Raw genomic sequence first — 17,791 nt, 5'->3', positions numbered from 1 at the left:
CAGACTACACATTGTTTCACCATGCTCTCCGCACTCCTCCCTCCTTTTGAATAAAATTCAAAAGGAAAAATGAGTAAATTTTCTTAATGTGTCAATTAACTAAGGTGTACCCTAAAAATTATAATGGTATTTAAGGTAAAGAAAAGGAATAGTTATCAAACCAAAAAAGTTTTATATTCTCTTTCTCTCTCTGATTTTGAAAGGCTCCTTTGTTGTTGTGTTACTGATACAGTTAGCAAGAAAAACTAAACTCTGCCCTCTGTTATAAACAAAGTCGCTAAAAAAAACTTTTGGAAATGTAACAAAGGGCACAATTTGAGCAGTGTAGATATGATTAAAACAAAACAAACCCAAAAAACTAGTTTGAATCTACCAAAATGAAATTATTACTTAAATTAATACTGTTAAACCGCCTGGCAAAAGAAACCTATTCTTTTTTTTATAGATTTTATGTTTAAGGATCATTTGCTTAAGATTATAAACAGACCTAAATTTTATAACTTTTGATCCACCTCTAAGATAAAAATGATCTTTTATAAAAAGGCATCAAGATCATTTTTAAATCTAAGATTTCTTCATAAATTTGCCCCTCTAAACAATGCCTTGAACAGACTTAAAAGACCTAGTTAATAAGAATGCGTTTTTAAAAAACTTTTATTGTTGAAAGTACTATATATGTCCTCTTTTTCTCCCATTAGCCCTGTAGCCTGCCTCCATCCCTCTCAGGCCTTAACCACCCTACTGTCTGTGTCCATGGATTATGCATATATACATACAAGTTCTTTGGTTGATCTCTCTTTACCCACCCTTGTGTTCCTTGAGTTCCACAGTCTGTCCATGCTTCTATGTCTCTGGATCTATTTTGTTCATCAGTTTATTTTGTTTATTAAAAGGAATGCACATTTTAGTATTATAGTTATCAGAGAAACTAAATGCATCCTTATTCTGCTTCAAAGGATCTTTCCATTGACCAAAAAAAAAATGCTTGTTACTGAGAAATAGTGATGGTAATTTATGAGTCAAACGGTGTATAAGACCGTTATGAGGAAACCTTGTGAAGACAGTCCAGGTACTTCTGACTCTAAGGGACATCAATATTTTGAAATATTCATATTTATACACTTTCTGCAAAAGTGAACTATCAAGGAAGACAAGGAAAAGGAAAAAACACACAAAAGAACAAAATATGATGTCAATCCAATGTGACATATCTAAGGAAAAACTTAAGATGAACTTTGATGAACTTAGACAGATAAAGCTCTAATAAATTCAGTAATCTAGATTCTATATTCTAACAGATTATAATCTCCTTCTTCGTTAAAACAAAGCAGCTAATTTTCCTAGTAACAAAAAATTAAATTAGAGTGATTCTAGATGTTTTTATTTTCTCCTATGAATTGTTTTCCCTACCTTTTTCATTTCTTCAACATATGCAATCATAGCTTCCTCTTTGGTCATATCACCCAATGAACTCCAAGCATCCCTAAAATTGAAAATATTCACATAACAACAAAAAGACACCTGTTTTTTCTTTAAATAATTTTCAATTTTTCTATTTCATTGATGTACATTATATTAATTTCAGGTAAATAACCCAGTAAGTAGACATTTATATTTTAGTATACTAGTATGTGCAGCTGAAGTGGGCACTGATTAGATATTTATATAATTTGCAAAGAGATCATCCCAATAAATCTAGTACCCATTTGACACCATATGTAGTTATTATAATATTATTGACTATATTCCCTATGTTGTACTTTACATCTCCACAACTATTTTGTAACTGCCAGTTTGAAAGACACCTGATTTTCAATTGCTCAGAATATAATTTATAGTTAATAATATAGGGTCATAAATTTAAAATAAGTTCTACTTAAAGCCATGTTATATTCCTAAAGAATCTCTTTAAATGCCTTGAATAAAAATATCACAGTGAATAAAAATATCACAGTGAATAAACTGACAAATTAAACAGTATTGAAAATTAGTAAGAATAAAACTCACCTATAGACTAAAGAGTATAGATGCTTTACTATACAGACTATAGACTATTCACAAATATTTGCTATAGAAGTTTTTATATCATTATAAAGGACAATGAGAGAAATAAATATTTAAGAAGCCTCTACATAAACCGTCACAGCTACGTTTTAAACAAAATTTTGGTTTAAAGTGTCCATTAATTTAAATAAAAGTCTAACTTTACACATTTGAAAAATGGCAATGATTTCCTAAAAAGGAACATTTTAAACCCCTAAATAATGAGAGAAACATTGATGAGAGAGAAACATCGTTTGATTGCCTCCTGCAGGCACTGCAACTAGGGCTGGGGATCAAGCCTGCAACATATGTACATGCCTTTGACCAAAATTGAATCTGCGACCCTGGGCCAATGCTCTATCAACTGAGCCAAACCAGCTAGGGCAAACACCTCTCCTTTTATGTAATTTTTCTGGAAGCAACTTAACGCTACCAAAAGTCAATTCTGAGGAAAAAATGCTAAATAAATTTTCTTTAAAAAGATTAAATAGCCAAAACCGGATTGGCTCAGTGGATAGAGCGTTGGCCTGGGGACTGAAAGGTTCGGGGTTCGAATCCGGTCAAGGGCATGTGCCTGGGTTGTGGGCACATCCCCAATGGGAGGTGTGCAGGAGGCAGCTGATCGATGATTCTCTCTCATCGATGTTTCTAACTCTCTATCCCTCTCCCTTCCTCTCTGTAAAAAATCAATAAAATGTATTTTTTTAAAAAGATTAAATATGTTTCCATTTTACTTAACCTATTTTTATTATTTTCATATATTTTTAATTGATTTCAGAGAGGAAGAGAGAAGGAGAGATAGAAACATCAATGATAAGGGAGAATCACTGATCAGCTGCCTCCCGCATACCCCCAGCTAGGTGTCACAACCTGGGCATGTTGCTGACTGGAATCTAACTGTAACCTTGTTGTTCAGTTCATAGGTGGATGCTCAACCATTGAGCCACACCAGCTGGGCTTAACCTATTATTTTATGACTATTCATAAAGCTCTCAGAGAAAAGTAGAGAACTAAGAAATCTTCAAAGGAGTTTAAGGACTTACAATTCAAAAAGAATAAATTTAGCCTTCAAAATGTGTGGCTCTTAAGAAATACTTCACCAATTAGCATGCTCTATTCATAATGAACAGTCTAATTAGACGTTTTGTTAGATATTGGTAAAGTCCTCAGGAGTACTTAAAACATAAAATGTTGCCTGACCGCCTGGCCGGTTTGGCGCAGTGGATAGAGCATTTGCCTGCACACTCAAGGGTACCGAGTTCAATTCAGAGCAAGGGCACATGCTCGGATTGCGGGCTTGGTCCCCAGTAGGGGGCATGCAGGAGGCAGCCAATCAATGATTCCCTCTCATCATTGATATTTCTCTCTCACTCTTCCTTTCCCTTCTTCTCTGAAATCAATAAAAAAACATATATATGTATGTGTGTGTGTGTGTGTGTGTGTGCGTGCGCTCTAACCAGGGTTTGAACTCGCAATCTTGGCATATCAGGATGATGCTCTAACCAACTGAGCTACCCAGCCAGGGTGACTCTGCACATTTTACTATTCTTTTAAATATATTAAAAATCAAATATTAGCCCTGGCCACTTAGCTCAGTTGTTTAGAGCACTGTCCCAATACACCAAAGTTGGGGTTCAATTTCTATACAAGAAGCAGCCAATAAATGCATAAATAAGAACAACAACAAATCAGTGTTTCTTTCCGACTCTTTCTCTCTCATCCTTCCTCTCTAAAACAAAATCAATAAATTTCTTTATAAATCAAATTTTTATTCAAGTACAAGAAGCCCAATGCATGAAATTAATGCACTAGGGAGAGGGGTTCCTCAGCCCAGTCTGCACCCTGCTGCAGAGGCAGGGGAGGCTCTCACCACCACCACTACGCTCACCAGCCATGAGCCCGCCTTCTGGCTGAGTGGTGCTCCCCCTGTAGGAATATACTGACCACTAGGGAGCAGCATCTGTGTTGTGCGTCTGTCCCCTGGTGGTCAGTACGCATCATAATGACTGGTCTTTCTGGTTGTTCCACCATAAGGATTGCTTAGGCTTTTTTATATAGACTAGAGGCCCAGTGCATGAAATTCGTGTATGTGCTGACCTGGTTGCCCCAGGCAGCATGCTGTTCAGTCATTTGGTTGCCCCTCACAGCCCCCCCTGCCGGCCTGGTTGCCCCACACAGCCTACTGCTCGGTCGTTTGGTCACCCCTCACTAATCCACCTGCCAGCCTGGTCACCCCATGCAGCCTGTTCAGTTGTCCGTTGTGATAGTCACTTAGGCTTTTATATAGATAGACAGTGGGACAAGAGTGACGTCTTAGATAAAATGTTGGTAGACAGTACGTGAGTCTTGTACCTAGTTAGTTTTTATCTTAAAGGCTCAAAGCAATGTCACTTTACAAGTCACTAGGTTTCATGTCAGGTCAAACAGGCAGGAAAGTGCTCCTTTAACTTTGTATAGGAATTGCTCTTAGCATAATAAGAAAAAAACTCCAGAAAAGGAAAGACAAACTGAAAATTCTTTATTATCTTTGGTGTACCTATAGCTTGTGGTTTTATTGTTTTCCTCTCTCCCTCAAGATATTCTTATTTGTGTGAAACTGTGTTAAGAGTACAAGAATGATAAAAATTGTATCCTATACCTAGACATTTTATGCACAGGATAATATATAACCACATAAATAACTATCATTACAATAAAATTTCCTTCACAGATTTCTATGTAAAATTACCATTTATATCTTCCAATAGGATCCCAAAATCCAGGTCTTGAAAGTTTACAGGGGCCTTCAGTTGCCTGCTTATAGAAGCTATAGAACTTGAGCATCATTTCATTTGTTGGCTGGAATGAACCTTTTGGGAAAATAACATTAAATACAGATCACTTGAAAATATATATATATATATATAAATAAATAAACAGACAAATAAATGTCACTTAAGAGAATACAATTGATAATTTAAGGCTACAAAGTCACTGAGCTATATATACTAATGAACAAATAATTAATAGTTCATTAATAGTTCAAATAATTACTTCTATCCTACAAAAAGAAAAGTTATGGCTCTGCTAGTTGCTTTACTCTTTCAATTTTAAAAACTCTGAGACTACACTTTAATAACAATGCCTAACACAGTTCAATAAATTAAAAAACAGCTCTGTCTAGGTAGAACATTGGTTAGAGCGTTGGCCCAATACACCAATGTTACAGGTTCTATTCCCAGTCAGGGCACATACAAAAAGCAACCAATAAATGCATAAATTAGTAAAACATCAGAGATGGGGGTGGGGGGAGGGAACTTCTCTCAATTCCTCACCCTACTACTAAAGTCCAAGCAATTGCCATATCCTGTCTGGACTACAATACCTTCCCTGCTGGTTGATCCTACTCTTGCCTTCCTTTCATTATGTGTTATACCCAGTAACCTGAATGATTATTTAAAAAGTAAATCAGCCCTCTCTCTAAAAAATAATGGAAAAAAATATTCTCATGTGATGATTAACAAAAAAAACACAAAAAAACTTTATAGATTACACTAGAGCAGCGTTTTTCAACCGCTGTTCCGCGGCACACTAGTGTGCCGCGAGATGTTGCCTGGTGTGCCGTAGGTGCAGACAAGACAAGAATTTTATAATTTTTCACTATTTTGTTTACTTAATATTTCATAATAAAGTAATTATAAAATACTTTCTTTGTGTTTATTTGATTCCTATTCAAGAGAATTACTTTATATATAGTCAACATAGGCACAGAGTTAAATTTTTTAACATTTTCTAATGGTGGTGTGCCTCGTGATTTTTTTCATGAAACAAGTGTGCCTTTGCCCAAAAAAGGTTGAAAAACACTGCACTAGAGGCCCAGTGCACAGATTCGTGCACTGTGGGGATGTGGCCTGCGGAGATTGCCCACTGTGGAAGTGCACTGACCACAGGGGCAGCTCCTGTATTGAGCATCTGCCCCCTGGTGCTCAGTGCACGTCATAGCAACTGGTTGATCAGTTGTTCTGTTTAGTTGCTGGGCTTTTATATAGAGAGAGAGATAATAAGCATGTAGTAATCGAAATCTAGTAGTATATGAATTTGAAAATTATGAGACAAGATGAGAGTTGGTGTATCAGATTTGGCCAAGAGTGAATAATTAATTCCAAAGTCACAATAATAATTATCTATATAACATATGCTCATTTAAAAGTATCTATTAGATATACTATTTCAATGAAAAGTCCTTCTTTATATAGCAAAGGGAAAAAATTTTTTAAAAAAACTACAGTTAAAAATTGTTATCTAATAAGTACACAGATCTAAATTTAAAACATCAAAAACATTAATTTATAATATCATCAGGAAGTTAATCAAATAAAGTTTAAAGGTCTTTGGTTAAAGTAGTTGACATATACATAAGCATAGGTTACAGCAAAAATTGATAACATATAATGAAGGTGTTCTGTAAGACATTGAATTAAAGTATAATTTCTGTCCCCAAGGTTCTCATACATGATAAATTTGATATATGTGTTTAAAGTATTATCTAAGAATTAAAATTTCCAAAGGTCGCCGAAACCGGTTTGGCTCAGTGGTAGAGCGTCGGTCTGTGGACTGAAAAGTCCCAGGTTCAATTCTGGTCAAGGGCATGTACATTGGTTGTGGGCACATCCCTGGTAGGGGGTGTGCAAGAGGCAGCTGTTCAATGTTTCTCTCTCATCGACGTTTCTAGCTCTCTATCCCTCTCCTCCTCCTCTCTGTAGAAAATCAATAAAATATATTTTAAAAAAAAATTTCCAAAGGTCAAGGGAATATCAGACATAGATGTTATAGGATTGATTATAACTTTAGGCCTTAAGTACAGATTAAGCAAAAAGGAAAAAACAACACCTTGGCTGGAAAGCAAAAAGGAAAAAAAAACACAAAAAACCCTGGCTGGTGTGGCTGTTGTAAGGCAAACTCCCGTACACTCAAAGTTGCTAGTTGGATTCCTGGTCAGGGTACATTCCTGGGTTGTGGGTTTGGATTCCTGGTCAGGGCACATGCCTGAGTTGCAGGTTCAGTTCAGGCGGGGGTGAGTACATGAAGCAGCTGATGGATGTTTTTCACATGCACCAATGTTTCTCTCTCTCACTCTCCCTCACCTCCCCCCTCTCTAAAAAAAATAATAAAATAATATATTTGTAAAACATATCCTCAGTAAGGATTTTTTGAAAAAGGAATATATATACATAAAACAAAAGCCTAGCAATCATTATGGTGGAATCACCACAACTATTTGTTATAATGCACAGTGACCACCTGGGGGCAAAAATTCAACGCAGGCGCTGCCCCCTGATGGTCAGTGTGCTCCCACAGGGGAAGTGCCAAAACCTAGGCTCACAGCTGGTGAGCACACAGTGGTGGCAGGAGCCTCTCCTGCCTTACCACAGCACTGAGGAACAACAATCTGAGTAGTAAGGAGCAGTGAGCAGGCAGGAAGTTAGGAGTGAGAGATCTGTACTTCGATAGGGCTCAAGCTGGGCTGAGGGGAACCCCCGACCCAGTGATGAATTTCATGCACCAGGTCCTCAGCCCAGCCTGCACCCTCTCCAATCAAGGACCCCCTTGGGGGATCAGGCCTAAACCAGCAGTCAGACATCCCTCTCACAATCCCAGACTGCTGGCTTCTAATCACTCACTTGCCTGTCTGCCTGGTTGCCCCTAATTGCACCCCCGCCAGCCTGATCACCCCTCACAGTCACCCCACGGACCTGGTTGCTCTACATAGCCTGCTGTTCAGTCATTTGGTCGTCCCTCACTAACCACCCCAACGGCCTGGTGGTTCCACGCAGCCTACTGTTCAGTCGTTTGGTCATCCCTCATTAACATCTCTGCCAGCCTGGTCGTAGGCAGCCATCTTGTGAGGGCGTGAGGGTCAATTTGCATATTACCTCTTTATTATGTTATATATATATATATATCTGATGCCCTGGCCAGTTATGCACAGTGGATAGAGCATCAGCCTGCAACTGAAGGGTGCCAAGTTCAATTCCAATCAAGGGCACATGCGCAGTTCTGGGCCCCATCCCCATTCTCATCATTGATATTTCTCTCTCTCTCTCTCTCTCTCTCTCTCTCTCTCTCTCTCTCTCTCTCCCTTCCTCTCCGAAAGCAATATATATATATATATATATATATATATATATATATATATATATATATATATATTGTGTGTGTGTGTGTGTGTGTGTATATATATATATATATATATATATATATATATATATATATATATATATATTAGAGGCCCAGTGCATTGTGTTGGGTTGGGGGCAGTCCCTAAGCCTGGCCTGTGCCCTCTTAGCTCTTAGAGTTTGGGAGCCCTTGGGGGATGTCTGACTGCTGAGCTGTCAGTTGGACATCCTTAGTGCTGCTGCTGAGGTGGGAGAGGATCCTGCCACCACCATGGCACTTGCCAGCAGTGCTCCCCCTGTGGGAGCACAATGACCACCAGGGGCAGCTCCTGCATTGAGCGTCTGCTCCCTGATGGTCAGTGCACATCATAGCGACCGGTCATTCTGCCATTTGGTCAATTTGCACATTAGTCTTTTATTATATAGGATTATATAGAACTAGAGGTCAGTGTACGAAATTCATGCATTAGGGGGAGGGTAACTGAGCCCAGCCTGCAATCTTTCCAATCCAGGACCCCTTGGGGGATGTCCAACTGCCAGTTTAGGACCAATTGCAGCAGTCAGATATCCCTCTTGCAATCTGGAACTGCTGGTTCTTAACTATTTGCCTGCCTGCCTGATCACCACTAACCACCTCTGCCTACTGGCCTGATAACTCCCTAACAGCTCCCCCCTGCCAGCCTGATCACCCCTAACTGCCTCTGCGTAGGCCCCTGCCACCATGGCTTAGTCCAGAAAGAAGTTGGGAAGATGTCTGGTCTAATTAGCATATTAGCCTTTTCATGAATTTGTGCACTAGTGGGGTTCCTTGGCCTGGCCTGCGGGACTGGGCTGAAACCAGCTCTCTAACATCTCCCAAGAGGTCCCAGATTGCAAGAGCACAGGCCAGGCTGAGGGACCTCACCAGTGCACAACTGGGGCCCTGGAGAGATCAACGGAGGGCTCCAGGGCATGTCCAGCCTATCTCGCTCAGTTGATTGGCCAGACCCCATGAGCAAGCTCACCTACCAGCCGGAGTGTCTGCCCCCTGGTAGTCAGTGCACATCACAGCAAGCAGTTGAGCAGCCTTAGCATATCATTATTGGTTGAACTGCTGACCAGACACTTAGCATGTTAGGCTTTTATTATCTACTAGAGGCCTAAAGCATAAAGACTCATGCAAGAATGGGCCTTCCTTCCACTGGCTGCTGCCACCGCCTTCGCTCTGGCTGGAGCTGCCTTTCCGGCTTCCCACGCTGGCCAGAAGCCCGGAGCAGCTGAAGCTGTGCAGTACACCTGCGTCCCGCCCAGTTCCTAGCCACTTGTGCCTGCATATGCAAACTAACCCAACAAAGTTGGGTTAATTTGCGTACTTGCTCCTGATTGGCTGGTGGGTATCTAAAAAATACGGTCAATTTGCATCTTTCTCTTTTATTAGTGTAGATAATAATAAAAGCATAATATGCTAATTAGACTGGACAACCTTCCAGACAACCTTCCGAATAAAGCCGAAGCTGTGAGGGAAGCCTGGATCCCGAGTGTCTGCCAGTGGCCAGAGGGAAGCCCAGGTCCCAGGTGCCAGAGGGAAGCTCATACCAGCAGCTGGGGGGCGAAAAACCGAAAACCTACTCTTTTTAAAAAAAAAAAATTTTTTATTTCAGAGAGGAAGGGAGAGGGAGAGATAGAGACATCAATGATGAGACAGAATCATGGATTGGCTGCCTCCTGCATGCCCCTCACTGGGGATGGATCCCACAACCGAGCATGAGCTCCTGACTGGAATCAAACCTGGGACCCTTCAGTCCAGAGGCCAATGCTTGTACACTGAGCCAAACCAGCTAGCATAATGGACAGCAAACTCATTAGTCAACAGAGCCAAATATCAACAGTACAATGATTGAAATTTCTTTTTTTTTTACTATCATTTTTTTAATTTCTTTATTGATTAAGGTATTACATATTTGTCCTCATCCCCCCGATTCCCATCCCAAACCCCTCCCCATGCATACCCCACCCTCTGTTGTCCGTGACCATTGGTTAGGCTTAAGAAAGCCTACTCTTGAATGAATTTTGTGCATTGGGCCTCTAGTATGGGATATAAATATGTATATGTATGAGTATATACATGATCTTATTCATTGAAAAACAATCCAGGGCAAACCAAACAATTTTAAAGTAATGTAAATATATTTAATAATTCATTATAATACTTTTGTCTCAATATCAATTTACTTTCAGAAGATAACAGTATTTTGAACATTGTCCATCATAGGTGTCATTTGGCAGGGTATCTTAACTTTGCAATATCTTCTTAAATATTATTTAATAGAAACTTCATTTACATTTACATGGATTTCTTAATAAATGACATGTAAAGAAAAAAATAAAAGAAAAAATAATAAGGAATATGTAATGTCAATAAAGGTAGTAGACTAGAAACATCAAGTCTAGCATTATTAATTTTTAAAAATATATAATATAAAAAACATGTAGTTTAGGAGAAAGGATGATGGTACAACTTATACAAAACTCTGAGACTCATATCTTTCAATACCTAAATAAGTTCCTATAATATTTCTTTATATTTTGTTCACTCACTCTTCTTTCAATACCCCATATTTCTTCCTCCAATTTGATAGTTGACATTACAAAAAGAATACTAGCCCTAGCCAGTTCAGCTCAATGAATAGAGAGTGAACCTGCAGACTGAAGGGTCCTGGATTTGATTCCGGTCAAGGGCACATGCTCAATAAGTGCAGGAGGCAGCCAATCAATGGTTCTCATTAGCGGTGTTTCTATCACTCTCTCCCTATCCTTTCCTCTCTGAAATCAATAAAAATATATTTTAAAAAGAATACTATCTTGTGTATATTTGTTTCCAAACTTTTTTAATCTTCTCTTAATTTTTATTGAATGGTATTGAATGTTCAATATGCAGCCAAATGACGATTCATAAGAATAGAGAACATATTAAATACTATAATCATACATTCATGTTGTATTCAGTTAGTGTGACATTCTGTCACAATAATAGTACTTAAAAGCATCATTTATTTTTTTTAATTTATATTTTATTGATTTTGTACAGAGAGGAAGGGAGAGAGATAGAGAATTAGAAACATCGATGAGAGAGAGTCATCGAACAGCTGCCTCTTGCACACCCCCTACTGGGGATATGCCCGCAACCAAGGTACATGCCCTTCACCGGAATCGAACCCGGGACCCTTCTGTCCCCAAGCCGACGCTCTATCCATTGAGCCAAACCGGTCCTGGCTAAAAGCATCATTTAAAATACAGGTTTAGCCCTAACTGGTTTGGCTCAGTGGATAGAGTGTCAGCCTTCGGACTCAAAGGTCCCAGGCTTGATTCCAGTCAAGAGCATGTACCTTGGTTGCTGGCACATCCTCATTAGGGGGTGTGCAGGAGGCAGCTGATCGATGTTTCTCTCTCATTGATGTTTCTAACTCTCTATCCCTCTCCCTTCCTCTCTGTAAAAAAAAAAAAAAAAAAAAAAAAAAAATCAATAAAATATTTTTTTTAAAAAAGAAAATACAGGTTTATTTTTTTCAGAAGGATATACTGCAGGAAGAAAGGAAGGAAAAATAAAAATCCCCCTCTCCAAGCTTCTCCATGGGGGGTGTGGGAGTAGAAAAAAAAAAAAAAAAAAAAAAAACCCTGAAAATTTGAATAATGGCCTTAACCTTCCCAACATCGGTCAAAGACATAAACTGATAAATTCAAAAAGTACTGCAAACCCCAAAGAAAATAAATATGAAGAGCCCTAGCTGGTTTGACTCAGTGGACAGAGTACTGGCCTGCTAACTGAAAGGTCCCTGGTTCGATTCCAGTCAAGGGCACATGCCTGGGTGGTGGGCTCAATCCTCAGTAGGAGGCCTCACCGCAAAAGGCAGCCAATCAATGATTCTGTCTCATCATTGATGTTTCTATCTCTCTCTCTCCCTCTCCTTCCCATCTGTAATCAATAAAAATATTTATTAAAAAAAAGAAATATGAAGAAAACCATACCTGCACACATCCTAGTCAAATTGCAGAAAATCAAAAGTAAAGAGAAAAATCTTCAAAGTAGCCAGAGAAATGACACATTAAATACAAAACAACAACCTGAATTACTTTTCTCCCAGGTCTAATATGAGTATAATAAGGAGAATCTAGTACAATAGCAAAATAAGTAGTAAATATATGTATTTATTACAATAAATAGTTTTGCAAATGAACAGAGTTCTTTCATTTCTTTCCCTTCCTATTAAAGTTTTCAAAGGCTTAATACTAGATTTTGTGAGTATGTGCCACCAAACATCCCATGCCAGTTTTTTAACATACCAAAATCCGCAGTCATTAAATAACAAGACTTTTGTTTTCAACAACAATATAAAGTACTCAAAACCTGGATAACGTATTTGTCTCAGGCTTGGAAAAATCAGCAAGGAATTAATCCACATATAATGCCTCCCTTTAGTTTAAAGCAGAAAAGTAGGTTAAATAAGCAAGAGTAGAAGAGGTGAGGTTCATAAACTGAGGCCTCAAAGGTCCCTACGGGAGGTTTCTTCAACCGGGGCCCCCGTGCACGTACCATTTTTTGGCAAACTCTGGATCACCTTCACCGCCGCCTCAAACCTGGTTTCGTGCACGGATCTAGTGTCTGCCATCTCCAGCTGCCAGAGCCCGTCCCGGTCCCGAGGTCTGTGGGCTGGAATCAGAAAGCAGCAGCACCAGCTTTCCCAGGAGCCTGCATGAAACTAGAACAAGGAGCGCCGGCCTCGGGTCAAACATGCCCACGGGGAGGAGGCCCGGAGCTCAGTGGGTCAGGTCCCCTGCCCTATCCGGGCGCACGGACCGAGGCCGCCCCGCGCCGGCCTCCTCCCGGGGGCGTGACCGAGCCCAGAGGCCGGCCCGCGAAGACAGAAGAACTCACCGGGAGGAAGACCATCTCCAGCAGGAGGCGGAGGGGCTCGGGCCGCCGGTGGTCGCGGAGCCCTTCTCCCACCCGCGGGGCCCGGACGCAGCAGCCGCACCCCCCATCCCCACGGGGTCTCGCCCTCCGCGCCTCCCCGCGGCCCCGCCCAGGGAGCCCACTGGCTGGGCCGGCCCGCCGCGCAGCCAACTCCGCCCCCCGGCCCTGGGCCGCGGCCACCGAGGGCCAGGCCAGACCGCGGGACAGAAGGGAAATGGGCGGGCCGGGGACGCGGTGTTGGCTTTGAAACCGACCAGACCCGTGTGTACACACCAGCGCAGCGAGCACGAGAGGCGGGTTGCTGGGCCTGGGCCCACAGCAGCACGTGTGGATACCAGTGGCCAAAAAAAAAAAAAAAAAAAAAAGACTCTGGTCATCAGCGCCTGCCCTGCTAGGTTAAGGTTAGAAGAAGGTGATGGGACGTAAACAAAGGGCTTTAGATTGGGAGAGGCTCGGTGCGAACCTTAAATTCTCCCAATGAAGCGCTGGCCGGTGTGGCTCAGTTGGCTGAGCATGGTCCCATGCACCTAGAGGTCCTGGACCCATTCCTGGGAGAGTACACGGCCGGGCTGTGGGCTTCATCCCCAATAAAAGACGTGCAGGAGGCAGCCAATCTATGTCTGTCTGTCTCTCTCTCACTCACTCTCTCTCTCCTTTCTCTTTCCAAAAACAATAAAAACATTTTTTTTTTAATTCTACCATTTAAGTTCTGTGACCTAGGTCAAGTTAACTTAGCTTCTGCCGTGGCAATCTTTACACGACCCCAAAGGTGGATGGAAGACTTTGGGGACGCTGGGTGGAGGCGTTTCGCAGTGCTTGGCTACCGCTTTAGCCGCCAGAGAAAAGGACGTCGGTCCCAGCAACAAGGAAAGGAAGGAGGGAGGTCGCCCGCGACCAGTCAGGCCGGGACGGGAGAGCACCGCCCCCGCCCCCGCTTCTCTAACACGGAGCCCCCAGGAAGCCGAGCTCGGCCTGGCTCCTTCCGGGTTTAACAGGCCGCAGGGCGTGGGGAGGGGCGAGTGAGGAACCTCCAGACAGGTCCCGGGCCGCCACCTTCCTAGCACAGCCCGGCGCCCTAAGGTCTCTAGAAACCGCTCCCAGGCCCGCCGTGGGGGGCCGCTGTGGGTGGGGGGGGGGGGGGGGGGGAGGGGGTTGGAGTCCTGCGGCCCGGAAACCCCAAAGTCGCCAGGTCGTCTGTGTCAGTTGGGGATGGGTTAGGAGGTTTACTAATACAAATCTACTAGTACAAACCTACAGTAATTACTCTCCCCTCGAAGCCGCAGTGCCGGCGTTTACCTTGGTATTGCCGGGCAAGGCCTGTCCGTAATGTCCCTGACGCCTGCCCCGAGGACTTGTGGGAAATGTAGTCTCCGCGACTTGGCGCTTCCGGACTCCTCTTCCACCTGTTCCGGTTAGGCTTGGTTGGGGGGGGGGGCTGAAACCCCTCCTTTCTGCCGCGCCGCCCCGGCAACAGACTCAGAAGGTCATGTCCGCTTCGGCGTCAGGGGTACGGGGTGTCTATCGTAGGGGTCTTGGTGTGGTCAGACTTAAGTTACGAAGTTGGGATCTAATTTCTTGCTCCTGATGCATAATAACTCCGAGGTTATGTATAAGAAAGCGAAAGTGCCGTCAGGTAATAAAGACTACAGCGGGATTTTTGCCAGGCTTAGGAGACAGGCTCCAAAAACAATCGAGGGTGTTTACCATGAGGAAATGGAGACTGATTTGCCCAAGGCCCCACACCTTAGTAGCAGAGCCTGGAGTCAGTCAACCCAGAAAAACAAACGAACAAAAACAAACAACTCTTGCTTTATATCTTGGGTTTTCACCAAAGTGAAAGAGACTTAATAATTTTTCTATTTTAATCAAACTAGGAAGACTATATCTACTGCTTTTTCTATTATACTTTGTTCTTGTTCTTGTGCATTCTTTTCAGTTCCAATTTAGTCATGCATAGTTTTAAAAGGGTTTGGGCATTTGTTTCCAATCTGGAACTTCATTTTTAGAACTTTATTCAGCTTCTGCAATAAGCTGGTTTACAGTACGTTTACAACAGCAATATTTGGTAAATAGTCCCAAACCTGGAAACAACTCAGTGACCAGCAGCAGTGGAATAGATAAATATGAACTACTGAAGAGTGATGGGAACAAATGAACCACACCTATTCAACATCAACTATGAATCACATAAAATAATGTTAAGGAAAAGAATCTAGATTCAAAAGAAAGTAATGTATGATTTCATTAATATAAAGCTTCAAATCCGGCAAAACCAGTGTGTGTTCAAATTCAAGTTGGAGTTTTAGTGCCTAAAAATGGGATAAGGGAATTGTAGGGTACTGTTAATGTTCTGTTTTTATATTAAAGTTTTTTAGGTGCCATGAGGACAAGACAGTGATTACCTGGTAAATGTATGTGACACAGATGGGGAAGATGTCACTGAAGAAGCAACATTTGAGCTGTTTTTTTCTGGCATGAAGTGGTGTTTACAAGCAGAAAAGATGGGACAGAGCCATTCTAGGGAAAGGTGGGACAGCACACCATATGTGATAAGTAGTAACTTTGTTCACATGAAGGAACCATAGATATGAAGGAAGGTGGAACAAGGCTTTGGATGAAAAGCTGGTTGAAGGTCATGTATGCCATGCAAGAGTTTGTACTTCGTTCATTAGTCTATAGAATATATACTTTTGTATCAGCTACAATTTGATCTGGAAAGCAGAAACACTATGACTGACATGGTATAAGATTAATTACAGAGATTAGACTATATATTTGTGAGGCTGGTAACGAGGCTTATAGAAGACTATATGGCCTCTGTCTGGAGGTGAGCCTAAAATTGCTATAAGTCAGAATGCCTTATACTCAGGAACTGATGGGAAGTAGGGAAGAGCAAACACAAACTGAAACCCTAAAGACAAAGTGGAACTAATAAGGACAAATTGAATCCTTTATTATCTCACCAACTCTAAAGTCAATAACATGGATAACCTTCAGCACAAAATGTTACCAATCTCTATGGAGCTGAACTCATGTCCGACCTAAGTCTTAGAGAAACTGTGGGCCAGGTTGCTACTCTGTGCCTGGTACCCTTCAGAGCTGCTTCACTTTCTCTGCCAAATCTCGCGTTAATGCTTATGGCCAGCCCTAAGTTAGAACAATACAGGGAAGAGAATTCTGAAGATACAGTTCTAGCTTCTCTAAGAATGATGACTCAATACAAAATTCACCACAATTGTTCTAATTGTTCTCAGAGTAACTAAACAAAATTTATTCAAAGAATATATACAAAGGTAAACATTTAAAATCTACTAACATAAATAAAAAGAGAAAATTAAAACAACCCTTGGCAGTTATGAACTGAATGTTAGTGTCCTTCAAAATTCTTATGTTGAAGACCAAATCCCGAACATGACCTTATTTGTACATACGGCCTATGTTAAAGCTTAAATGAGATCGTAAGGGTCAGACTCTACTTCAATAGAACTGGCACCCTTCTAAAGAGAGGAAGAAACGCCAGAACTCTTTCTCTCTACTATGTGAGAACACAGCAAGTAGGCAGTCATCTATAAGGCAAATAGAGAGCTCTCACCAGAAACCAAATCAGCTGGCACCTTGATCTTGGACCTCCAGAACTGTAAGAAATAAATTTTGGTTGTTTAAGCTACCCCGTCTACAGTATCTTTTTCTTATAGCAGAGAAAGACACCAATCATGTTTCTAAAAATCATAGCCAATTAAATAAAATAGGAAAAAGAAAAAAATGAGGTATAAATATTTTAAAAGAAAAATATATACAAAATATTATTTTTAGATAATACAATTGTCTAGCTAGAAAATAATATTGAGTAAACTGAAACTCTATTGAAATTAATATGAGTTCAAGAAGATAAATAATTTAAGATAAATATACAAAATCTGTAGTTTCCTATTAGAATATAGGAATAAAAATGTCAAGCCCAGGTAAATTAAAGAGTTAAACATAAAAAAGTAAAACTACAAATTTTTACCTTCAATTTCTTTTGAAACTACAAACTTTTAAAGGATAAAGTCTTAATGCCACAAGACAAAAAATATGAATAAGATATAAGAATCAGGAAAGAAACTTTCCCTTCCTCTCTAAAAATTAATAAAAACATTTAAAAAATTAAAAAGAATCAGGAAAGAAAAAGTAAATATTTCATTATTTAAATATATGTTATTTACATAGAAAATTTAAGGGAAGCTACAATTACTACAACTATGAAAAATTTCAGCAGTTTGTTGAACATAAGATCAATCAATAATGATCTGTTAAAGTAAAAGTAATACATTAAAGAATACAATCAGAAAAATTAATTTATCACAGTAGCAATAAATTCCAAAGTATTAGCAATAAATTCTACTAGAAACAAATAAAAGATGTATAATACCTTAAAGAAGAAAAATAATAAAATTTATCAATGGGCATAAAAAGACCTGAATAAATGGACATGTGATAATAATATTCAAAATTCTAAAGATAAATAGTATTTCCAAATTAATCCATAAATACAATGTAACTCCTATTATAGATAATTCCCACAGGAATCTGAGGAACTTTATAAACTGGCTGAAAACCCTAAAGTAAGTACCAGAACTGGCAAGATGAATACCGAAAGAAC

General features: G+C 40.4%; 1 protein-coding gene across 8 annotated transcripts in view; it reads right to left on the bottom strand.

Moving 5' to 3' along the window:
• ACBD5 (acyl-CoA binding domain containing 5) overlaps positions 1–14,561 on the bottom strand; it is a 63,318-nt gene extending 48,757 nt beyond the window's left edge. For 4 of the 8 annotated variants that reach the window (XM_036458888.2, XM_036458914.2, XM_036458898.2 and 1 more), the window contains exons 1-4: positions 13,111–13,263; positions 12,769–12,934; positions 4,772–4,892; positions 1,411–1,483 (exon numbers count right to left, since the gene is read on the bottom strand). In XM_036458888.2, coding sequence (XP_036314781.1) covers positions 1,411–1,483; positions 4,772–4,892; positions 12,769–12,934; positions 13,111–13,125 — 375 coding nt within the window. In that variant the 5' untranslated portion in view covers positions 13,126–13,263. Of the gene's footprint in view, positions 1–1,410; positions 1,484–4,771; positions 4,893–12,768; positions 12,935–13,110; positions 13,264–14,400 lie in introns of those variants that run through there. The other 4 variants (XM_036458942.2, XM_036458949.2, XM_036458934.2 and 1 more) reach the window with 3 other exon arrangements.
• Positions 14,562–17,791: the final 3,230 nt, after the last annotated feature.

This window comes from Pipistrellus kuhlii, unplaced genomic scaffold (assembly GCF_014108245.1).
Source record: "Pipistrellus kuhlii isolate mPipKuh1 unplaced genomic scaffold, mPipKuh1.p scaffold_m20_p_1, whole genome shotgun sequence".
Lineage (NCBI taxonomy): Eukaryota > Metazoa > Chordata > Mammalia > Chiroptera > Vespertilionidae > Pipistrellus > Pipistrellus kuhlii.
Note: the sequence above shows the minus strand (reverse complement) of the source record. Positions and strands in the feature narration are given on the sequence as shown.